The sequence below is a fragment of the Strix aluco genome, chromosome Z (genome assembly GCF_031877795.1).
Source record: "Strix aluco isolate bStrAlu1 chromosome Z, bStrAlu1.hap1, whole genome shotgun sequence".
Classification (NCBI taxonomy): Eukaryota; Metazoa; Chordata; class Aves; order Strigiformes; family Strigidae; genus Strix; species Strix aluco.
In genome coordinates, this window is record NC_133971.1 from 7,835,252 (window position 1) to 7,861,531 (window position 26,280).

Sequence of the window (26,280 nt, forward strand, 5' to 3'; positions counted from 1 at the left end):
CGAATTAGTTCAGACAACTGAAGCTGCACCTTTAATAGTATGCCAAATCTAGCTGATGGTATAAAACTTCACTGGAAGATATATGTCACTATACTGTGACTGTGCATACCTGCATTTTATCACCAAAATAAATGAAACAGCTTTTATTTCAATACAAGAAGAGAAAGCCAGGCAGGTAAGTGCAATAGGAAGGAAATTCTTCTTTCTCCCTTTACCAGGGTTGGTAGAAGTTGGGTCTCCTTCACAGTATTCTTTCTAATGGCAGCTTGTGATTTCAATAAATTGATTCTCAAAATCCTGAATACAAAGCACTTGGTAGATTTAACTATTAATTAGCTTCTTTATTTGAACATATTTTACCATCAAATTGTTGTAACATTCTCTCTCTCTCTCTCAATTTTTAAAATTGACCCTGATGAAGAGCTACTGGTGACCTACAGGAAGTAGGCTGAAGTCTACAGCTGTAAGAAATTATATCAGTAATTGATTGTAAGTGGGACCTATTTAAAGGTCAGCTTTCTTCTTCAGCTAAACCACCTCTTCTGAACACATGATTAGGTCTACAAAATTTCTTTCATTAGTTCCTTGTATGTGCGTGTCCACACTTGCTTTGTCTTTCTACACAGAGAAACATAATATTAATTTCAACGTCTGAATAACTACATTAGAAGAACTAACACAAATTGAAGGTTAATTTAAAGCAAAAATTGGACCCATTTCCTGCAAGGAGAAACTCAGATGGGAATTTTCAAACATCAGAGAATTAAATGCTCAAATCCCATTAAAAGTCAATATAGATTGGGTGCTGACCTTTCCAAAACTCTTTTAAAATTCTTAAATATAATGGCACTGATTAATTTAAATTCTTTAAGCAAAGGTTGCATGATAACATTATCCATTATTAGAGAAGGAAAAAAAAAAAAAAGGACTAAGAGATCAACCAGCAAAACATCCTCAAAATATTGTGTACTTCCTCCATATTACATAGATATACCTTAAATAATGGGCATAGCGTAAGGGCTGAAAAGTAGTAACTTTTTGTATGAACATGGTTTACACAGACATTGACTTATGAAAAAAACCCAATATAAGTATGGAATCTCAAGTGAGAAATTTATATAAATGCTTTACTAATAAAATACAGAAATCTGGAGAATGATTTAGTGTCTTTTTAGTCTGATGTTAGGAAGCTGAAGCCACCTAACAATAAAGCAAACTTTTTACTTATTTCACAACCCCTAGCACCCCCTTCCCAGGATTAGACACAAAGCATAGCAATGGGAATAGCAAGGTTGCTTTTACCAATAAGAAATGGTAAGATTTCGGAGAGTCCATAAGAGTACTCAGAGACTTCCTTGAGAAGTCGATAACACAAATAGCATACTGTAGGATATTACTATTCCCACCCACCGCTCCAAGTTTTCAATTTACAGACTTGTAACAGCATATCATCTGGGCTTAGGGGCATTAGCAGTGGAAGATTCTCTCCCTTTCCCCCTCTTTAGGATGACATAAACAGTACTGGGAAATACCTGGACTAGCCTTAGTACTGCATTGTGTCTGTACACTTGGTAATGAAGATAAATCATTCCTATTTTCATGGTACCTGTAAGCAATACAAGTCCTTTTGCATCTTTAAAAATGTTTAATATAATGCAGAACTTAAAGTCAATTTAGAGAAGCTATAATACATAAATACTAAATATATCCAAAGCAATAACCATAGTAGCAACCTTTCAATTTCCATGGAAACCCTACTTAGAACATAAGATACAAATACTAGACGAATGTTAATCTCTTAAATCTATATAAATTCACACTTCAAAGATGCACTCTACAAACAAAAAAGAGACTGCAGTATAAAGCACCAATGTTCAAAAAAACGTAGCAAGCAACAGAACAGTTGGTGCTTCTGATGCACAGAACTCCTCATAGAGTCAGCCTGTAAAGCATCCCTCAGAGCAGGGGTGCTATGCTAACAGCAGCATCTAGAAAACAACACACCATGGCAGTGATGAAAATAACTTGGAAACTGACATCTTCCCATAGAATGTTTTAAGAAGATTAAAAATATACCAAAGTTATCAGCAAAGAAATCCCATTTTCCAGCAAGACACTTGTAGCCTGGGGTGGCAGTGCAGAAAGGAGGTCTGCATAGCTGTTATACCATGAAAAAAACCCAAACAAAAACAACCCCCAAAACAGAACACAGAAGAAAACTAAACAAAAAAGCAAAACTGGGGGCGAGTTAAGAGAAAATCTCTTCAAACCCATTCCCTACCAGAGGAGAGTTCTTGGCAAAAGCTGAGGCTTTAGAAATCTATGTTCAGCCAGACAGAGCATTAAAGAAACTATGTAGAACATATCATGTGGCAGCTGAATTTACTGTTTCTCTCCTCCAACCAGGCATTAAAAACTATTTACAAGGATAACTTCCCAGGGTTAAGAAATACCCTGAATATAACACCACATTAACCTGACCCAATAGACTTACATACTTTAAGACCTTTCACAGAACCCTAAAAAAAAAAAACCAAACCACAACCCAAAACCCACAAATAAACCAAAACAGAGGTGCCTACTTCCTGGACAGTCTCTGTACACCTTGAGCTTCTGAGTTGCAGAATCTGGTGAGTTACTCATTTTCTCGTTGGAGAGGGTGAAGTTCATAATTTGGAGAAGATGAAAATGGAGTAGGGGTTAGGCAAAGACCAGACTGGGCAGTAAAGACCACTTTGTGCCTACTGACAATCAAATCAGCAGGACAGAAAAGAGCACTGACAACTTACCTACTTGTGGAACATGGATGTCTTTACTTGGGTATGTAGAGCAAGGAAAGCCCCCATACTCTTCAGGCTGAAGCAAAATCATGATGCAAGTATTCTCCTAAACATTTGTATTGAAAAGAAAGCTACAGCTGGGTCAAGATCTAGGAACCTGTAAGGACACTGCAGATGGCTAATGCATGCCCCAGCAGTACAATCTATTCCCTCAGATTACACTACACAGAAGACAGAAGTTTAAATAGATGCACAGACAAGCAGTTCCACTGACAATCATTTATACACTGAAGTGACCATCCTGGATTTCTGAAGGAATGCAATAAACTCAGATTTTTTTGCTTCCTGTTAACCATTAAACTAATTCATTCATAATATGTTTTCAATTTCTTCTTGGTTAATATTGAGCCAATTAGTTTACTCGCAATTGCCAGTGCAATGACAATAATTTAAGTAATTCTTTAGTATATTCATCTGGTATTTGACACATTTCACATTAAATGAAGAATGGCATATCCAGCTGAGCTTCCAAAGCTAATTTAGACAAGGGGGGGAAAAAAGTCAATCCTCTGTGTTAGAATCTGTCTGGGCTCCAAATTAAATGGTCTGAAACCTCATGGCCAGTAAGTAACACACTCTAGGTATGCTGGGCCTGAAATCTGAAAGCGTAAGTTTTACCTTCAACCACACTACCTTATCAGAACAGATGTGAAAAATACCTATAATATAGAGAAAAGCTAAGTGGAATCAGAGAAATACACTGGGGATCAGCTGGAACTCAGATATATTCATTTCTAGGTTTTCACACTGTAGAGGACAAACCCCAGTTTGTTCACTTTCTAGTGGACCCAGACCAAAATGGCAGTCCCAGTGACTGTGTCACATTTCTTAATTTTTCTGCAGAAATAATCCTGCTGCAATGACAGTCAAATAAAACTAGAGCAAGGTGGATACTAAGCTTAAGAGTAACAGACTTATGCACGTATGATCAGAAATTAAGTCAGTGTGAACACAAGTACTCTAAGCTCATCTACAAAACACAGAGGAAGACAAAAATAATTTTCAAATTGTTAGTAACATTGTAATGTTTTTTCTGTGAAGTAAATCAGATCTTGTGTATCTCCATGTCCCCTTGAGAAATGTTCATCCTATCAACCAGTCAATTACTTTCAACACAGGGTAGGGGAAAAAAGTTAACCATTTTGAATTTTCAGCTCCAATTAATTTTGGAAAGATAATATAAATTGTTTTCTAATTTGTTCAACTGCTTAGCATTGAAGTGCATCAAAGCGTAATTTCATTCATTTTTGTCATGACACAGTGAGGCATAAGAACACATCTTTATATAATAAAGCAATCCCAGATGAGCAGTATTTCAGATTCTCTGTTAAAAGTTAACTCTGAAATGCACACTGCCATCACAGAACTAGAATTTCAGGAAAGATAACACATATACATGACTGTTGTGAAACTTACAACCATAAATAATTATACGTCTCAAATACCATCAATAACACAGAACTTTTGCTGATTAAAAAATAGATTAAAGAAAAAGTGTAAAAAACAGCTGGAAAATACTTGGTAGTATTAGATTATGAAATACAAAAGTTTTGACTGTAGTGATAATCTTTGAAAATTACTCAGCACTATCTTAGAATTGAGACTTAGTGATATGAACTGCTATTATTCATTCTTTAAAAGACATCAAGTAAAATGTGTTCAAGACTGATAGTACAGGAAGGATAGTAAGCAGAGAATATATACAGTCCCAAATTCTCAGTCTCAAATATTGTGAGCATATACAACTGCTCTGCACAGCAGAAACTGTGACATAATTTTTAGAGGTGACAGCATTCATTTTAGGGGAAACATCATTTGGCTATCACCCAACAGAATAAATTTGGCTGAGATGTCCAATCAGGCAGATAAAGTTAGATATCTGGATCTTAATCAAGACAGACACATTAACATTCTTATACTTTAAAGATTCAAAGATTCCAAAACAAGTACTATAGCTTACCAGAAAACCAGAATCAAAACCTACCAACCAATGCATGTATTTAAAGTGAAAAAGCAAACTTCAAGTATAAATTCTAAAGTTCTGAATGAAAAATGAAATATACTTTGATATACACATACACCCTGCCACAATAACATTTTCATAAACATACAGCAAGTTTTGAAAGGTTACCTGGTAAAAATACCATCCACAATACCAACTGTTGACTCCTCTGCAGGAACGTAAGAACCAATCTGTGCCATGACTGTGATCAATGCAACTTGCTTTATATAGGAGCTCTTTCCTCCCATGTTGGGTCCAGTTATTATCATGACCCTTTCACCATCTCCCTGGAAACATAAAACAGTGGTCAAATATATCGACCTGCACATGGTGCTCCTGTAAGATAGTCTGGTGTGTGTATGTGCTTAGAGGGACATAGGACAAGTCCTCAGGATTAAACATTCTGCTTCTAGATGAACTGTTTCCTTCATTCTTGAAGTTCACTGTGTTTGCTTGTCAAGATATTGTGAAGTCTCAATGGATAAATCTTCCTAAGATCTCTCCAGTCTGGTGAGAGAGAAGCATCACAATCAACTTTCATTACTCTTGAGCAAAATGGACAGAGTGAGGGGGAGCCTTCCCTTTCTCCATCAAGGAGCCAAGGAAGCACTCCAAGAACTTTCTATGCAATTTTATCTGGAGAAAGGGAGAAACTCATTAGCTTTCAGCATAGCCAGTGCTGTCCTAATTTGGTTTTGATCTGGATTCCTCTCCAGTTAACAGTTTTCATTGCCAAATGGGGAGAAGATCTGGCAGACAAAGACCTCACCTAGATTTTACACCCATTCGTAATTGCTGCCTTGGTACAACATACGCACATTCAAACAGACCGGCTACAACAGGAAATCAAGACATTGCCAAGTTTGGAAATATTTGACTGCAACACAGATATTGTGAGTAGACTGTATCCAATCTCTGATCAATAAGTGTATCTCAACACTGAAATACTATGGAAAATGAAATCAGATGCAAGAGCTTATCTCAGCTGTGAGACTATGGTACTGCTACATGTCTATGGCTGCAGAATTAAACTGTCTTCCTCTAGTGCAAGACAATTGCTGATACAAAATTAAAACTCATCAATGGGTCTATAAAGCTTTCTCATAACCTATATGGGTCTATAAAACTTTCTCATATGCAAGGATTTCAGACAACTAGACTTCTTCTTTCTACTGGATACATAAAATGAAATCCAACAACTGATGAACTAATCAAAAGCCAGCATATTCCACTGCCCTATGGGAGGGGCATGGAAGAAAGGACAAGCTGTTTATAATGAACATTAGCCATGCTACTTAGGAAAGTTGGAACTGATCAGGTACTTTCACAACAACAACAATCTCCACAGAATAAAATTCACAATCTTCACAGATTCATTTTTCAATCAGGCTTTCATTCTGTTAATAGGGAAGCAAATAAAATTCAGGTAGGACTGTCACTTATGTCACAATCCAGATCATAAAGATACGTGCAATCAGTATTACATGTAAAAAGCTGTTTAGCTTTTGTGAAGAAAACCCCATCCATAAGGAAGTCACAATAAAGTCGGAACCCAGAAAATGCCATTATCAGGAATAAAGGATGGATGTAATAAAATGCATATGATTATAAAAGAACAAAATTTGTTACATTCTAGTCTCCAAGGTATAGTTTCAATACTGCTACTAAAACTTTGTCAGGGCCACCATTTGGCTCAACACAACAGAATTTATAGATACTTAAAACCAGAATGAGTTCATCTGGTAAAACCCACAAATTTCTTGCATGTGTTTGGTAGCCCTCCAGGGTCCCTCCAACCATGTTGTGAGACCGGTGGCTGGTTTGCAAGAGCCAGCTTTCAGAAAGAACATATGGTGTAACATCAGACGAGAGAACCCATCTGCCCTTACAATTGCATGCAACCGTAAGTTAACATCTTATTGGAATTTATGGCTGAAGTTAAAAGTACTAAAAGAATCCATGAATGTTTGAGGAAGAGAGGGGGAATAGAAGAATAAGACAGGCACTGCAAGAAAGCTTTCCTAAAGTTAGCTATTCGACAACACTTCAGCTGAAAACGTGACAGGAGATGCATTTTCCTGCTGGTTCAAACACATCAGTTTAGAACTAGACACACTTTAATAAACTGGGTTCCCACCCACCTCTCTCAAAAAAGAGAGAGCTCAAACCAACAGTAGAGGCAGGAGTGATTCTACCATGATCACTTGATTTTGCAATATTCAGTATTTAGAAAGCCAACATAAGAATGGGACTAATGGGGGAAAGTGCATGATAATTACTGAATGAAATGCTGCATTTTTTGTAAATGCCATCTGTCGCTTGTTTGTAGTTGACAAATAACTTTGAAAACATTCCCTGAAGTATTGCACAATATCTGTATCATTTTTCAGTATAGAACAGTATTTAAAAATATTTCCCAAGAAATACATACAAATTTGAATGGTGTTTATGACAGCAATGCTCCACACTGACATCTGTTTCATACCTTTTCTATATTTACTATGAAAAGGCAGTTATGTATTCAGAGTTGAGTTGAAAGCACATCTTTTACATTAAGAACAGACATGTATTTAAAAAAATATACAGACAGTTAAGTATTAACCACAAAATGTCAAAAGGGCATGTAATTTAAAAGACAGATTTTAGTTTTTCAGGAAAAAAAGAAGGAAAAAAACTAAAATATGCTTATCAGAAACAGATATGTGAAATAAAATACCGCAACGTTTCCTACCTATGGTAATTACAAATTTATACCAATTTTAGACAATTTAGGTCATATTTATAACAATTTTAGACAAATTAGGTCATAAATTTAGGTAACATTGCATAGAAAATGTTAAGAAGTAGCCCCCTGACTTTCTTTGACCTATTGACAACAATACCAAGCAAGTAGTAGTCTTACTACTTCTCAACACCATTCTCTATTGCACAAAACAACAGCCAGAGGGAGACTTATGAGTAACATAGCCCGCGACCTACACCTCGCAAGGGCGGATCTTTATTATATGTTAATATGAAAGGCTTCTTACAACTAATGTGCAGTATACAGAGTGTGTACTTGACACTATGTAGTGAAGAGTCAGAACTCCAAGTCTGCTTTGTCATGTTAAGAAAGGCTGTATGAAATTAATACTAATACCTAAAAAAACCAAAAAAATCTGAGCTATTTTAGAATTCATTCGGAAAACTAAGCCTATAACATGCTACACAGAAACTTAAGTTGTTGCTATTTTGTATATTAAAAAAATCAAAAAATTTGAGATAAAATTATGACAAAATGCAGACTCCTCCTGATGATGCTGTTAAAAAAACTGTAATTATTAATTTTTCAAAAGTAACCATTTAAAACTTTCATTTCCCTAATTTTGAGATCACCTTTCTTTTCTTTGTGCCACTAAGACTGAACAAGGTTGTAAAGAGAGCATCTGGCTGCAACATACCAGAAAAAGGACAAACAGATGTAGTCACATCTAGCAGTATCATTCTGAAATGCAACCAAGCAGACAGTTGTATGATTAAATTATTTATTTTAACTTCCTGGACAAGAAGCAAATCCCAGATTCCTTCTCTTGAATGACTTTGAAGCTCAAACACTATCTCAGTACTTACTGAAAGGTTAGTGGTATTTGGAACATACTGATCCTGTTCTCCCAGAAGTACATCAATCACAGGATGCCTCCCATTTTTTATAATTATTTCTCGACAATTATCTTGCACAGTTGGTCTGCAAAAAGTAAAAGACATTAATTTCGATGTTTATTGTAACCAATTGTTTAGACCTACTGTAACTAAAGCCTGCAGAAGGGTCATCGATGACACTGATTTTTGTGAAAAAATACAAGTTACAAAAATGAATTATTGCTATCAAATATTTCTCAATAATTCCTTGGTTTCATTCAATTATAAAATAATATTAGCAGATTGGATAAAGAAATTTTAGCGTACTTTCTTCATTTTTTCATTACCTAGGGAATGATTTCTGTTATTTATGTGTATTCTAAAAAATATTAAGAACTATGAATTGAACAAGCAATAGCAAAATCTCCAAACTGGAGGACAGTCTTCTTTCTTCCCAGCACTGCAACACCTTCTGCAATGTGCCACTTTTGCAGATACATTTCTTATTCTCAGAATGATCTTGCTGATGAACTGGTTCAGCCCATAACTGCATTCAGTCCTAACTGGAGCATGGGGAGTAAAGGAAATTGTTCAGCTATGTATAGTATGACTGGTAACACATTAAATGATACAATCATAGCATCATAGAATGGTTTGGATTGGAAGGGACCTTAAAGATCAGCTATTTCCAACCCCCTGCCATGGGCAGGGACACCTTGCACTAGACCAGGTGGAAAGTGTCAAATCAAAGACTACAGTACGACAGAGCTGTAACTCTCCTATAAACATTAGCAGCTCTCATAATCTGACAGCAGCTCCCAAACATGTATAAGAGTCATCCAACAATAACTGTCTATAGAAAGAGCTTACTATCCAAGTTGAAACACTGAAATTACAGTACCTTTTTAGAAATGAATATGCAAACCAGATCAATACTACTAATTTTTCTCTCATCTCCAAACCATGTAAAAAGAAGTTTTGTCTCAAATGCTTCCATCTTAGCTACAAATTTGTCTACATGTCTACTAATATAACATATAATTCTACGTTATGTATCTCCATGTCTGAAAAGCTCCATCTCCAAGAGCTGTGTGCTCTTCACAGAACAAAAAATGCAAAAGCAGCATGTTCCACTGAATTATGACTACAATTTCTTTTTGTTTTCTGCAACCTAGGTTTACTTTTTCATTGTAAACCGTGCAGCATTCAATGGAGAGGTAAATGTGGTTTCATGTCTCAGCAACATTTTCCTACACTAGAAATACAGTAACTCTGAAATAAGAGTAGTAACTTAAGAAAAGTGGCAGCAGCTGAGAAAAATGGAATACCAGAACAAAGCCTCAAAAATCTCTGACTGGAAATTAACTGACACTTTGGGTAGACTTTAGAGGGAAGACAGTGTGTGGGGAGTGTGATTTTTCTTGGGTTGAAGAATGATGATGCTATTTGAAAGGAAAATGGTGATAAAATAAATGGCAGTTTAGGAGGACAAAGCAGTGGGGAAGGAGATGCAAGCCGATAGTGATGTTGGTTTGTTAGCATTAAGGTATTTCCAGCAGTTGTACAGCTGAGATGAAACCAATACAGACAGAGTCTTAGGCCCTGGGGACAAAGAAAGGAAATTTCACCTTTCACTTCCTGGATGGGTACGTTGTTTGGAGCTGTAATGTGATGGTCTGAAAAGGGAGAAGCATGTACCTAGAAGCACTTCCTCCTGTAACCCTCCACTTTACATTCCAGAGAGCAAGACGACAGCTGAATGATCCATCTGCTATTTTATAATTCTGCCCTTGTCTTCCGAACTAATTCCCTTCTTCTAACTGCTCAAGCCTCCTTCCACTTAATTGTGAGACAGGATGTGGTTTCAGGATGTCATGAGCCTTGCTGACTGCCTGTTCTGGTTTCAGACAATGGGGCCTGCAGAAGTAGGGTCTCAGCCACTGTCATTCAAAAGGTCTTCCCTGACCTCTGTTCCCACAATCAGACAATCATGTGTCATGCAGTAAGAAAATTAAAAAAAAAAAAATTTGGAATGCAAAACATGTCCTTTAGTCATGTACCACCTTTTCAACAGCATTCCTTAAAGTTAAACAAAGTCAGTCTGCAGAGCAGATACTCAAACATCAGATGATGATATTTGGACTACCTACATCATCATCTTTAGGTATCTAACTTTGTTGCCTGAGAGCCCTGATGCTATACATCATCTGTGTAAAGGATGAATTTCCCAAAACAGGGGTCTTCAGATGCCTCAAAACTGTAAGAAGTGCTTACTCTCTCCAACAACTGTGCAGAGCAACAGTGCTCCTCCTGACTTCAACTCATTTACATGTTTCAGGCAGGGTGATATGAAACAATCCTCACTTAATCAAAAAACATTCCTCTGAAATGTTTGAATTAGTTAATACAAAAGTCCCATCTTTCCCTCAGTAGCCCTCCAAAATTAATTATTGACACCTTCCCTACAGCTGAAGTTTCACTGAGAAGCCTTCTTCCTGCCAGTTTATAAGCTCTAAGCCACTGTTTAAAATTCAGTGATTTAAACTCTGCGCAGGGAATTAATCAGATTTCAGTTTGTTTTCTCATCTGAGTATACAGAAGTAAGTGCACCATTACTTTCAACGAGGTTTTGATAGAGGCACACAAGATCCCAAGAGTCCAGAAGCGATCAATATTATCTTTAATGCTGTATAAGAGCAGAAACATATGTAAGTTGATTTCCCTTCATCCACATACATTTAATACATGATTTGCTGTATTTGCACAGCTCTCAAATATTACTATTTCATATGGTTATTCCTAAGCATTTGCAGTGCAGCCAATGACAATACTTAAAAAGTTACTCTCTTTTGAAAAGTGCTGTGTGTACGTGGACTGTCTGGCAGAGGGAATGGCTGGGGACTGGAAACAGACAGCCCTTACAGCTGTGTCTACAGTAAACCTCAGAAACAGTTCAGTGTGGGCCTCTAAGACAGCACTCAGCAAGCTGAAGCAGTGACTCAGTGACTGTCCAGTGCCTCTGGCAACAGACACCTCACAGTATGGAAGGCAGCACCCCAGTGAGACTGACTGTCTCTGTGTGGGTGCAAGAGATGTAGGCTCAGGAGGTGCAGGAAGACCCGAGTTACAGGGTGTACAGGCTCAGGGGCCAACTCGGGACCAACCTCTGGTGAAGCAGGACTTGAGGGTTCATGTTTCCCCATCACAGAGAGCAGGGAGGACAGCCTTGGCACCACCAGAGTCTCAGGCTGTAGTGCTGAGGTGCACATGTGGGTCTTGGGCAGAGGGATGTGCACAGCTCATCAGACCTAACACATGATCCTAGGTGAGCCATCATCACTGCTTTGGAAGCTGGCACTAATATTTAACCATTATCTACCTGAAATATATCTTTGAAACACACCTCATACACCTAAGAATCTTAGGTATTAGAAGACATTATAAATTCAGACCTTGCTGAGAAAAAAAAAACACGACAAAAAAATTTCCATGCAAAGTCCAACATATATTTATTTGTATGTGAGATATTACCTACTAAACTCAGGTCAAACAACAGACAGACAAGCATAAGATGTCAAATTTGAACTGCAATGTTTACAGATTTGCATTAAACCCAGATGTGTTGCTTTGCAAAAATCAGATTAAGCTGAAACTACTGTAAACAATTTTAATAATGCATTTTATCGTAGTACACATATTAAAATCAAATTTATTTTAAATGCTCTCTTATAGTTCTCTATAAAATCCTAAATAAAAATTAAAAATTGATTACCTGCAGTAGTCTCCTTGTTTAGCCACCTGGGCCAATGAGAAGAGACAGTCAACAGTTGCTAGGTGACCAATCGCTTTAGACACAGGGTGATAATGTTCACTAAAATGGCTATGCCAAAACAGGGAACAGGAGGAAGAAAAGAGAAAAAAATAATTTCATACAGATACAAATGTAGTGTCAAAATATATCCTATGTATACTTCTCACAGGGCTCCTATGGTCTTTCAATTACCCTGAATTCAAATCTCCCAGTAGTGTATTAAGTTACAATAGGAGGACACAATCTTAATCAAGACGGACTTCATGCTCCATTGTAACAGTGAATTATTTTTAAGCACAAAAAAGCAGGCAAAATGAAATTCATTAGATAGCATATAAAGGGTCTGCAGTTGATCCCTGCTGCCTAAATGAGGTCTATAAAAATGCCACTGTTTATCAAAGTGACAACTGAATCCCAACTGCCAATTCACTTCAAACGTAAGTTACAGTCAAAAAAAATAAACTAAAAGTGCCTGAACCCAGGAGTTGTCTACAATTTCAATGAAATATGGTACCTACAACAGAAAATTCAAAAATTCATTTTCCATTCATGGAATTGCCTTCCCCAGTACAATAATGACGTTACCAGGAGAACACAGTTTTCAGTAGAGTCCTCAAGAATTTTGTTTTTTCCTCTCCTAGTCTCAAAGATACAACATGAAATATAAAACCAGTAGGGGAGAAAAATCAATCAATAAATAATGGAGGCGTGGGAAAGAAGAGCACTTTCCTACACACGTCTCTTTCCTTGTTGTATGCTGCTATCATACAACACTATTGAAAACAGCAAAGCGGACATGAAAAGTAGCAGATCTAAGGGAAGGAAGGTTAAAATAGGTCTACTCAGACTTACACGGCTAATATAGTGACAACACATCGTCTAACGGAATTATTTTTATAGTATTGCAAAGGCAACAAACCTGGAGAAGAATGAATTGGAATGTTGTTCTAGTTTCTACCAAATTTACAGAATTGCTGGGTTCCTACTTGAAGGCAAACCTTGGCATCAGTTATGTCCAGGGAGACAACTTCAGAAGGAACTTGTTAAGTTTTTGCAATGGGGAAAAATGCACAAGTGAAAGCAAGCCAATTATCATTATATGACATGAGGGACAATTTCAGTGAGTCTGTAATTCATGGAAGTAAAAAAGTAGTTGATAGCCAGACATCTGAAAAATCAAAGGTATTCAGAATTTTGAGAAATATTTTTTAAACTCCCATTTTAAAGATCCTTTGGCTAAATAGTCAAATAACTCCATTCAAAACCCTGATCTGAGACAAACAGATCTTCCATGCCAGTTGTGAGGAAGATCTGTTTCTCCCATTACTTTCTAGCAAACAGACTCACATTCAGGCACAGGGTTAGCATACAAAATATAGGGCTATGGAGAATCGCACTCACTCAAAAGACTGCCCTAAACATTCCTAACTCAAAAACTGTAATACTGCAATTGTACTTAATTTATTATTACTTTTTTTTTTTAGTAATGGCACACTTAACAGCAAAGGTATTGTCTATTTCAATTAATATTAAAAGTGAATTTGGTTAGCTTGTATTATAAATTCTTTTTTCATTTCACTTACATTGCCCTTCAATAATAACAAAACTCCTAGATTCAGTTTCACTCATTTACAGGCAGTCACACTTTCAAGTTCTTAATGTTGTGATACTAGTTATCAAATTTTGAAAGCCAGTTTATGTATTTAATACTGTATTTTCATCAGGATTTTAAAATCTAGAGACATCACTGCTGGTCTCAGGACACAGTCTGCAAAGGTCTTGCTTTCAAATGCTTTAAACTGAAGAACAATATTTTAATTGACTATACTTAAAGTCATGGGTAACATAATTGAATTACCAACTCTTTTTTTTAATAAGATAAGCATCCTTCTTTTTCTGTTCTTGTAACAAAAATAAATAAAAGAAAGTAGAATTATAGAAACTGACTCTATTTTGTAAACTCACTCTAAAAAATTTAGCCATTCAGCACTGCAGTCAAGGACTAGCTGCTCCCGGAGCTGATTCAGATGTCTGTAATTTTCTATAATAAAAGGAGAGTGAAAACGGCTGACAGCTTTTGTGCTGGAAGAGAGAAAAAAGCCAAATAGGAAATCAAGGTTACTAAGCAATCAGTTACACCATCTCCATGCAAAATTGGACTAGTGTTCTTACTCACTGTGAGCCTTGAAAATTGATGTTAAAAAAAAAAAAAAAATCTTCTTTTATTGTGGTACCAAACTCTATTGATTCCAATGATCTTTATTGTGAATAAAGTGGTTGGTTACTGCACCACTGCCCATTCAGAAGGCTTTTGAAATATTTTTCACAATGTAGCATCTATCACTGAAATTTACATATTTCACAAAATTCTGTTGCACAATACACTGCACAAATGGATGACTTTTCTCTGACTGTATATACAATGAACTCCAAGAAAAAATTTCACTTTAAAGAGGAAAAATTCCTGATAAGCCTGAAATAAACTTAGTAAATATAGACTGTCTTGATAGTTTCCATTTGGGGCACTTGCTATTTATTTATGTATTTTCATTAAGGAGTTACTTTGGCATTCCCAGGCATTCTTTTACAAAATCCAGAGAAACTGTAATTTGTTGTTCATCATCCTAATTCTATCTGATCTTTGCACTTTTAATACTGATTTCTAGCATAAATGATTAAAACATCACTTCAGAGTTCACCTTGATTATGCCTATCTCACAATGTTTGTGCTCACACATACAGCAGGCCTTCTAGAGAATTCAGCATTTACATGGATTCTATACCATAAGGCATTAAGGTATTCAACCCATTTAAATAATAAAAGGAATGGCTGAAAATAAAAACAGCCAGCTACACAATTCAGTCCATCTCTGTTTCACCTACTGGAAAAAGTATCCAAAACTATCTAAAATCATGCTTACATAACACTAAGTACTAAAGCAAGCAAAGCTTGTCTGTTTGAGTAAGTAAAATGACATTTTAAATACACTGTGTTTATTGAGATGCACAAACTGATATTTGCACAGCTACCATTACCTTTCTGAATACAATAAGAACAATCAAAATTTTATGAAAGATTTGCATCTACAAACTACAGGCACTACTGAATCAAGACCAAATTTTGACACCATACCTTTACTTTAGAAGATTAAGCAAGTAGTATAGTACACTAAGGATCTACCATATAAAAACATGTTTTAAGAAATCCATTTTTCAGTTTGGTTTTGTTTGCTTTTAAGCAAAACTTATTATGGCAATAAATTAACATAACTATTTTGGTTGGTTTTCAGGATGCATGGAGCAATGAGAATGTGTACATAATTAATTGTAATACCAAAATACCACTTTTTTTCTTATACATTTAAATAGAATAAACTTCAAAGACATTTTTCATACCTACTAATCATAACCCAGTCAGATGGCACAGATGATTTATGGGAATTCTTGACTTCTATCATAAACTAAAATAAACAGAAATGTAAGATTACACATCATGGGAAGTGAGAAAGACTACAGAACCATAATCATCATATATCAAGAAATCTGCACAAATCAGAGAAAAAACATATTCAGCCTGAAGACACTGAGCAGACCAGAAGCCAACGTTCTTTTTTCCCCAGAGTGAGGGTTATGACATACAGATTTTCTGCCAAAAGAGCAACTCCTATACTGAGCTGGCTTTGTGCCCTACCATGTTGCTGCCCCATCTCTGCCCTTCTATTCCTCCACCCACTAACACACCCTTCTCATCTCCCTCTTATCAAGCCAAAACCAGACCGAAGCTAGTAAGTATTGCTTACCCGATCCTGACCAGGCCTTGTAGAGAATTCAGCATTTACATGGACTCTACACTATAATATCACCTGTTCTGAGGTTGCTCCTTATCAGTGAGATGTGCCTTCCTGTCTAGGGATCAGGGATTCATACTGAGCCATAGCTACCTACAACATTTCACAGACAAGATTTCAAAATCTCAGATCACTGCATCTACAGTACCTTGCTTCAAGTTTGGATCAACTCAGAGTCAGAAAGGGAAGGAATAGGGGAAGCCAGCAGTAATGGCAAGAGGCTCAGTGCAATGAAATTTACATTATGTGTTTATTGCAGTATTTTATATGATTCACATCGGTTATCATCGTAACACTAGCCTGAGGTCCTAGGCATCAAAGAATTGAGGCATTCTCAAATAAAAGAATTCAGCTGGAAAATTAATTTCTAGCAGAGATTAGATTAACCCAGAATCTGATCACCTTTACAGAAAACCACGAGACTCTCATCTGACAAAGCTTTTTCATTACATTCAGCATAATTCAGATAAAAAACTTCCACACCTCACCAGAATAGCCAGCAATCATCTTCAAGTACAAACAAGAATAATAATCCTAACATGAGCACAAGACTCCAGCAAGGACATAGTACACTAGCTCTTAATTCACCTAAGACACTTTAAAAATATTTGGTACTGTAGAAACTTAATACACATGCTTAATACGCATGAGATAACAAGACTGAAAATGGGTAGAAGCAGAAACCTGCAAAGATTTGAAAGTAAGCCAACTGCTGCCGCCACTAGTGGTGTTGCTGATGTGCTGGTATTACAGTTTTTTCTGAAATTCATCTCAAAACAATTAAACATGCTGTGTTTACAAAAGGAAGACAGAAAATAGTACCACATTTGTGTCTATGTTGGAGGCCTAACTGAACTCCGAACAGTCTAAATTAACACAGTCAGTTCAATTGCCTGGCTTGTTTGTGTGGCTAGTGAGAAAGAAGCACAGAGGTTGCAATCTTCTTCAAAACAACAAAAGCATTTATTTTTATCCTTTAATTCTTAGCCCTATTAGATAAATAATTGAAGTATTAAATAAACTGAGATCAAAGCACTACTTATGCAATGAAAGAAGCAAATATTTGCCAAATGTAGCAATTTCTCTCTAAATCCTGCCTGAAACAAATAGCAGTGCTATCACTATCCAGACAGCTTTCTGTCCTGTTTAGTGCATACTAAAAATTACATTAGAGGTCTGGAAACAAAAGACAAGATAGATACGGGTGTAACCTCATATTCTGGAAAAGGTATGTGTCAACTGGATCTTCATCAGAACAGGAACTTAACAAATGTAAGTTAAACTGTGAGCTGACTCTGAAAATCTAACCATGTATTCTTAATCATGGGTTTGGGGGAGCACATGAAGGAGTAGATAGTTTGATTTTTTTTTTTCCACCCCTTTAAGAATGTCTGCTCCCTGAACAGATGTTCAGAGTAGAAGATACATAAAAAAAGTTTCCTGGCAGTCTCTCTTCCAGAACTAGCAAACCATAAACCTGCTTCTGCTCAGGTCTGTTGTGAAGAAGTGTCTGAATACTACATCTATCAGAGTGCTGCAAGAACATAAGAACAATACCCCATACAGATCTGAGGAAGAAAGAGCTCAACTCAAAGAGACTCTTGTTATGCCTATGCTCTGCTCCTCCCATACAATTTCCTTTCCATTACTTCCATTCTTTTAGTATCTTTCCTCTCCTCGCTGACCATATTCTTCAACACTTCCTCTACTGCCTCTTTTGATTTCTCTGAAACACCCATACCAGATGTAATTAAATAACAGCTATCCCTAACCTCTGCAGCTCCTTCCGTGAATAAACCAGAGAGATCTCTGTCTGTAATGGTTTCTGAGTCCTCCCCTGCTACAAAGGCCTCCTCTCTTAAACATGTGCATAGTGACTGGCAGTTTCTGAAACTCTCCTGTCCAGTTCACATCTGATTACTTCCTCAGATGCTCTCATTTCTTTGATCAATTCTTCTCTTCTCTGCTCCCTCACACACGTGTCATCATCCACCTCTTAATCCAGCCTCTCAGAGTAATCTCTCAACTCCTGGCTCTTTCTTTCCTCAACAACACTCAAAATGCACTCTTCACGTTTCCTCCTGGACTTCACCATCCATGCTGACAGCCTACCCAACTCTTTAGCCATATGTTTCCTCTTCTCAGCTTCACCATCGAAAGAAACATCTACCCAAAATCTTCATCAAATGCTTCTATGCCTAATTCATCCCTTCTCACATGCTCTCTTTACTTCAGCATTGCCTGTCTGCTCCCTGTTGTGTATCTTGGGTCTTTCTCAGCTTCCTAGGTTCTCAATGTGACAGGGGACTGCTTCCAGTTCCTTTCCTCCCTGTCCTCACTGATTCATCTCTTTTACTCCTAACTCTCATTCAGTTTCCTAACTCCTTTCTTTTCCCAATTTTCTGTGGAGTTTTCCCCAACCTTCCTACTCTCAGTTCCCAAAGAACGATGTTGAACAGTGCTACCTCACTGCTCCTTCCAGTTCCCCCACAAGTCTGGCAGGAACTGTCATTTTTTTTTTTTTTTTTTTTTTTTATGGAACTTCTCAGCTCGCTAGAGCGTGACCTGCCCACACTTGCACAGCATCTAGCAAACAAAGCTCCAGTCCACAACTACCGTTTCTAAGAATTAAAAGTATTAAAGAATGATAAATGTTATTTTACTGTTCCTCTTCTCTCCCATCTTTCAAATTACAGTCTTAATCAGTACTTACAAATCATTTTACCATTCTTCAAATTAACCTAATGCTATGCTTCCTTGTTCTCTGAGAATATTTCAGCACTTAATAGCCATGTAATTAACCCTGGAAGTATGCAAGTGTTTCTACATATACAGAAAAGCAAAGCATTACTGCACCATATTCAACTGCACTAATGTGTCTTTACTATTTAAATCACTAAGTAATTGGCTTAACAAATAAAAAAGTAACATTGTCATAAAACTGTTCTTTAAAGTTGTACAAAAGATTATAGTCAAATGACCTCATCAAATATCATACTAAGTGCAAAGAGTTCTAGTTAAGCCTAACTTTCAAGCTATTTTCTAGACAAGCAAAGATACAGTCATACGTAATAGACACCATATTACCTCTTGACCAGAAACTGTAACATACTCTGCAGAAGGATTCTTAATCTGTTTACGAATGTCTGTCAGATGCAATTGGATTTTAGAAAGCACATCCAGGATCTCCTCCTTTTTCTTTCTGATGACAGGGAAGTCTGCAAGGTCCTTGAACAATTGGGTTTTGTCTCCAGTCCTATCCATAAGAAGCATAATATAAAATAACAGTAAAACCAAGTATACATTCCCTAATTCTACTAGTTGTATCCATATTTTTGTTATTCTCATTTGTTTTAACACTAGCTTTATTCCCCTCTAAATACAGCTTTTCTGTTAGCTGGTCATAGTACATCACATCTACCAAAAGCTGCCATACACACTACATAAATAGAAAAGCCACTGTCTATAGGAACTCTAAGAGGCTACACCAAGATACAGCCCCCCCGTCTATTCAAAATCAACCTATTTCTGTTCGTTTCTACTCTATCATATTATGCTCGTTGTTCTATACCAAATCCTGCTGACTTGGGTTTTTTGTTGTCTCTGAACATGCATTCTGCAGCTTTCTGTTTGTTCTCCCTCAGTCGAGCAGAGCAAGAAACGGAGGCACAAGAAAGATCATTCCCTTATGTCTCAATTCATAATTCTGGAATGCAATTGCTGTCTCAACCTGGAGCATCCGAAGTACTGTTATCATCTTTATCATGATTAAATGTGAAGGTCTAGATAATTTCTGCGTAACATGAACACATGATGTCTCTACGATTTTTCACATATTTAGAATTTGGCCAAATCTGGGTAGATTTAAATGAGGATTGCAAAGAAAAATCGCTCCCACAAGGCCTTCAACAAAGCAGGATGTCATCTGGAGTTTCTTAAGAGTAGCTTCCTTTTCTCAAGAAAAGATCAACCAGAGCATTTTTTAATACATGCAAAACAATGCTCTTTTCTAGTCTCAATGTCAGAAAATGACAGAATTGTTTTGGCTGCACTATCTCACCTCAGGATTGAAACCTGAAACAGACAATGCCATTCAAATGTTTAAAACTGGGAAGCTGAACAAGCTATTAAAGATATGGCTGTCATAAAAAAAATAACAAAAATGTAACTTATCCTAATTAGTATCAGGCAAACAATAAAAAGTAGTGCAATCAGCCCTAAGTTAATTGGAATACACATTTGTATTTTAGAGCAAATACAAAACTACCAGTTAATTACATAATTACCCTGAAATCTAATATTTGGAGAGCAAGTAATTAGCAAACTGAAAGCAATAAAACATGGAAGTAATAAAAAGTCAATATTCCACCTACTCCGATACCCCTTTGCTTGAGAATGAAACTACAACTGGAGTCAGTGACCAGACAGGTAACACAAAGCTCTGCTTTGAATTTGCATCACATGGACATAGTTATTATATAAGTGATGGTAAAGATGCCATTTTAAAATACAATTCTAATTTTTAGAAACGATTTTGTGCTAATTAGACCTGTTTCCATGGGAATGCAAGGAAAAAAAGATCACTAGTAGCCAGCAGCTGACTGTGAAGACTGTCACTGCTATATGATGCCTTTAAAAGTTGACAGTTAAAAAAAAAACCACAAAACCTGAAATCTCGAACTCTCCTGGAGCAGAGGAATACTTTTGAAAACCCTACAGGATTTCATCCACACCACATAATAAAATTAACACGTGATGCAGTATACATATGTGTGCACAAGTGTGTGTGTGCATGTATGTATAAGTAGTCATCATGATTTCAATGAAAAAAACGTTTTTGAGTACAAATAATATTGCCACACAAGCTTGAGATATGTAAAGGCCAAAAAGTAAGCTATTTTAGTTATCTTGAATAAATGCAAATAAAATCTATGCATTCTGCAGATCAGTAATGATATCTTCTACTTATACTATTGTATCTTCTTTTTGTATACCATTGTAGCCATCATCACAGTGACAGGAAAAAAATCCGTATTTTAAACCTATCTACAGTAAATCTGGTATAATTAAGATACAGTCTGTTTTGTCATAACGTGCCACAACTATAATTGGATACCAGGCATTGGTAGAAATCTCATAATCCACCTGTCCAACGGCATAGCAATTATTTCTACCCTTCTCAACTTCTAAATTTATACACCTTGCATCTGTCCCTAATTCAGAAGCAAATAAAGTGCTAAGTTTTAATTCTTAAATTTCTTTAATTGTAAATCTCAGCTGGAGAAAGACAAAAGACATTTTATAAATTAATTTGATGTTTATTTTTAGTCTGTTTTGAAAATAAAAGATCAAGACTATGTTGCCCCAATATAACTACAAATTAAACTACATACCACATCTTTCATCAAAGGATCTCTAGGTATGTAATATCTCATAATATTATATGAGGAAATGTTCAAAGTTAAATGAAACTTGCTCATAGAGAGGATGTTTAGGATGATCTGGACATAAAGCCGGATGATACTAATTTTGCGTTCAGAATGTCCTTTTAACATGTTCTGTAAAAACTACGCTGAAAGATCAAACACCTGTGAAGTGCTCAGAAAGGTTGGCTGTGTAAGCCAGACAGGCTGCATCTGTGCCAAGCACCACTACAGAAACCTTTTTTAGAAGATTTTATACTCCTTGTTTTCAGAAGGGCAGTGACTTCTACTGGCCACAAGGTATTCCTCCTAAATCCTGTACCCTGAGAGGTATTTACACATCCGTCCCTTTCTGAACTCATGTTCTTTTTTTACTGTTCTGCATCTTAAGCCTCCTGCTTTCTTCTTTCTGTGGTTAAAACTAGGATCTGCGGTAACAAGGGAGGTGGCAGTTCTTCAGAAGAAATAGTCTATAACAAATTATTTAAAGACATTCTCCTTTACAATGAACATTTATTCCAATTCAGCATCCTCTTCGTCTACATTTTTCTTCTTGGACCAACAAGGGCTAGAATTAAGACAAAAAAGGGCAGACAGCTTCCATACTTTCAGCTCACCTTTCCAAGACTACAGGAAGGCAACTTCAGGGAAAAGCCTGATCACACCCAGACACTGAGGTAGGTGCTCCTTTAGTCATTCTCTAGAGGGAGTCCATGAACAGGGCAATAACCCCAGAAATGCTCTAAAGGGGTGCAAATCACACAGGCTACATGGAATCTTCAGAGCTGTTAAACTTCATATTCACTGTCATTAGCGAGCGTGTAAAGATTTAAAAAAAAAAAAAAAAACAAACAAAAACGGGAGGCACTCAAAGCTTTGATGAATTTTCACAAAAATCCTAAAAGGCATATTCCTGACAACAGAGCAGCCACTCTGCTAAAGGTCAAGTCTCTCTTCAAAAGGAATAGCTTCTCTATTTTAAAAAAATAATTAAAAAGTTGTTAAACAAATTAACATGAGCAAATCATGTTTGCTCTAAACTCATTTCCAAAACCAGCTGAAAAACTTTCAAAAAATTATTCATTCAGCCTGAGGTAGATACCCACTAGGCAAAATACTTGCTCACCTAGTTTAACTTTAAAAAAGAATGTAAGCTGCAGGAAATAACCACCTCTGCTTTTAACTATAAGCAACCTATACATACATAAATACAAAACAAAAAACTAAGGTGCATTAAAACAAGATGCATAATTAGCATAACTGAATACATTTAGTCAGAAAGCCTGTGAGGCACAGAAGATTCATCTATTTACTTACTTGGCTGCTTCTTCATTAAGGATCTCTAAATAATGTTTTACAGGGGAGAGAAGTTCTGGGATTTCCAACAGTGCATTTTGTAATAGGGGAGTTTTCACATGAGAATGGATGACTGGAACAAGAACTTGAATTTCCAAGTCCAGACGAGATAGGGTGCTGACTATCAAGAAGAACTCTTGGGTTGAACACTGAGAAGGGAAGCAATGTCTAAATCATTACAATGTATTATATTGTCATTAAATTCTACAGGGGTTTTTTTTGGTTTTTGAAAAGGAGACAAAATACAATTAAAATGTATGGACTGTAACACAACTGCATAATCTTATCACATTTGCAAGGTTAATAAGGCATACTAATTGTTCTAACCCCTGTTGTTAGGAATCAGTTGGGAGCTGATCTCCATTATTCCTGTTGTTGGACGGAGATGTGCAACACACATGCAGCAGACAAAGAGCAGAAAAATGGGCTAATAATGTGCAAACAGCAAAAAACCAGGTTGAGTAATTTTATGACCACCACAATTTGTCCATACAGACTTGTGCATATGTGTGCTGTTATGTAAATCTCCAGGTTGCTGTTTTGGCAAAAGTGGATTTGGAAAGACAAGGTCAGGCACAGAGAGGGAGAGTCTTGGAACAAGAACACAGAAAAGAAAAGGGGAAAAAAAAAACAACCCAGAAAGAGAAAACCAGCAGTCATTGCTTAAAGTGCTTGTAGCTATTGTCAGCTTCAGCCTCTGGCTGGTTACTCCCAGGTCAATGTGATGAGAAGACTAAGGAGAATACACTAACCCTGTCTTTGTCTTTCATTCTCTCCTCACTACAGAGTTATGAAAGAGATTTTTCTATCTCTTTCAGGCAGTTAGCCAGGGCATCATCAGAAGGGAATCTCCCAGATTGGAGCCAACAGCACACAGCACTTTCAGAGTTTGCTTCATGATATCCACAGAGTAGGAGCATATTGGTTCCCTTAAAGCAGCTTCTCACCACAAGCAGTGACTTGTGAAAGAGAAACTCTTCTTTCTTTTTTAACCATTAATATTACTTCTGACGCGGCTCACATATTTTGCTGTTAGATTCTACGCACTCTTCAGCATCAGCACAGTTTGTTACCTTTAGCTCATTTTCAAGAATTAGCAGTCAGGGTCAGGATTTTGCAAGCAGTTAACAACCTAACAAAACAATCCAACTCCTGCCACACTCCTAGTCCCCCCCACTCCTTTGACCCATTCAGCTCTCAGTTACCTAAAGTACTCATGCCCACCTATAAATTAGGTAATTCCAGTTCTCTCTGAAATGATCTTAACAGAAGTTTGCATTTGTGCTAAACTGTATTTGCATACCAAATGGAAACCCAGTCTTATGAGACACTTAGTGCCTTCAAACACTGCTGAATCCAGTGGCACTCCAGGACATCTCCATTTCAGAAGGTGTGGTGGCTGGACACCAGGTGCCCACCAAAGCCACTCTACCTCTCCCCTCCTAGCTGGACAGAGGCAGGAAAATATAATAAAAGGCTCATGTGTCAAGATAAGGACAGGAAGAGATCATTCACCAATTACTGTCACTGGCAAAACAGATTCAACTTGGGGAAATTAGCTTAATTTATTACCAATCAAATCAGAGTAGGGTAATGAGAAATAAAAACTAAATCTTAAAACATCTTCCCCCACCCCTTCCTTCTTCCTGGGCTCAACTTCACTCCCAATTTTCTCTACCTCCTCCACACCAGTAGGACAGGGGGATGGCTCCTCACTCTCTTTCCCTGCTCCAGCATGGGGTCCCTCCCACAGCAGACAGCCCTCCATGAACTTCTCCAACGTGGGTCCATCCCATGGGCTGCAGCTCTTCATGACCTGCTCCAGCGTGGGTCCCTCCCACGGGGTCCAGTCCTTCAGGCACAGACTGCTCCAGCGTGGGTCCCCCACAGGGTCACAAGTCCTGCCAGCAAACCTGCTCCAGCGTGGGCTCCTCTCTCCACGGGGCCACAGGTCCTACCAGGAGCCTGCTCCAGCATGGGCTTCCCACGGGGTCACAGACCCCTTGGGCATCCCCCTGCTCTGGCGTGGGGTCCTTCCCGGGCTGCAGGTGGGCATCTGCTCCACTGTGGACTACTGTGGGCTGCAGGGCACAGCTGCCTCACCATGGGCTGCACCACAGGTTGCAGGGGAATCTCTGCTCCGGCGCCTGGAGCATCTCCTCATCCTCCTTCTTCACTGACCTGGGTGTCTGCAGAGTTTCTCTCACATGCTCTCACTCCTCTCTACCAGCTGCAACTACTGCTGCGCAGCAACTTTTTCTCCTTATTAAATACGTTATCCAAAGGTGCTACCACTGTCACCAATGGGTTCAGCCTTGGCCAGCAGCAGGTCCATCTTGGAGCTGGTTGGTATTGGCTCTGTTGGATGTAGGGGAAACTTCTACCAGCTTCTCACAGAAGCCATCCCATACCTCTCCGCTACCAAAACCTTGCCATGCAAACGCAATACAGAAGATTTGAAAACAGATGTCTATAAATAATTAATGTTGGTATTTTTTCATATTTACTGATCTGTAGAAACATTCCTTCTTCAGTCTTCTGAACTTCTCCAAATTGGTCAACTGACAACACTGAAAAAGCCAGTTAATTTTCCTCACACGAGGATTGCAAGGAAGGGGATAGTATATACTGAATGCTTCTACTAGAATATTCATTGTATGCCACTCTTCTCTTCCTATATTTTTTCCATCTCCAGCCCAGGCAATACAGTCTAGAATTTAATTTCTGGTCAGTATTTTGTGGTGATCAGTACAACAATTACAGAACATGTAGGCTTCAGTGAATTACTATTTCATAAAACACATCTACATTTTCAGTTTCTTCCCAGAATCAAAGTTTTGTTTCTCTTTCCTTCCCATACTCTTATGCAAGAACTAAGACAATTCTCTCATCTATTACACTGTAGTTTTTTCTCCCAAACAACTTCTGTACCCAAACATGGAAACTAGTATTAACGAAAATGCTGGGCTGGAAAGGAATATTTTTCTCTCCCTCCCCACATATGTAAACCCTAAAATGTTTGCTCTATAATGCCTATTAGCCCTTCAGAACATGAAGGCCATCTAAATGTAACCTTCTGAAAACAATAAAAAATAAATTAAGGTACACTCCAGATACAGCCTTAGCCCTCTTCACATTAAATACATGTCACTACAGTGACCAGTGATAGAAGAGTGGCCTCCATGTTGTATAAACACAGAATAAAGATACATCTAAACCTGCAGCCTTGGCAATCCAGTATGGAGACTGGAAGTTCTAAGTGACTGACAATAGTAAGGCTAGAAAGAAAATAATTTATAAGGTTAATTGCTGTGTTCACCGATTTTCTCTATCATAAAGGCTATATTAAACAAAAATTTAAAAAAAATCATTCCTGGCCATT

At 37.4% G+C, this 26,280-nt stretch overlaps 1 protein-coding gene across 1 annotated transcript in view; it reads right to left on the reverse strand.

Annotated features, from left to right (window-relative positions):
• Nucleotides 1-26,280, reverse strand: part of MSH3 (mutS homolog 3) — a 115,381-nt gene that overhangs the window by 20,542 nt on the left and 68,559 nt on the right. The window contains exons 14-20 of the mRNA XM_074813809.1: nucleotides 22,860-23,047; nucleotides 19,207-19,375; nucleotides 15,668-15,732; nucleotides 14,237-14,353; nucleotides 12,233-12,340; nucleotides 8,452-8,566; nucleotides 4,972-5,129 (exon numbers count right to left, since the gene is read on the reverse strand). Coding sequence (XP_074669910.1) covers nucleotides 4,972-5,129; nucleotides 8,452-8,566; nucleotides 12,233-12,340; nucleotides 14,237-14,353; nucleotides 15,668-15,732; nucleotides 19,207-19,375; nucleotides 22,860-23,047 — 920 coding nt within the window. The remainder of the gene's footprint in view (nucleotides 1-4,971; nucleotides 5,130-8,451; nucleotides 8,567-12,232; nucleotides 12,341-14,236; nucleotides 14,354-15,667; nucleotides 15,733-19,206; nucleotides 19,376-22,859; nucleotides 23,048-26,280) is intronic.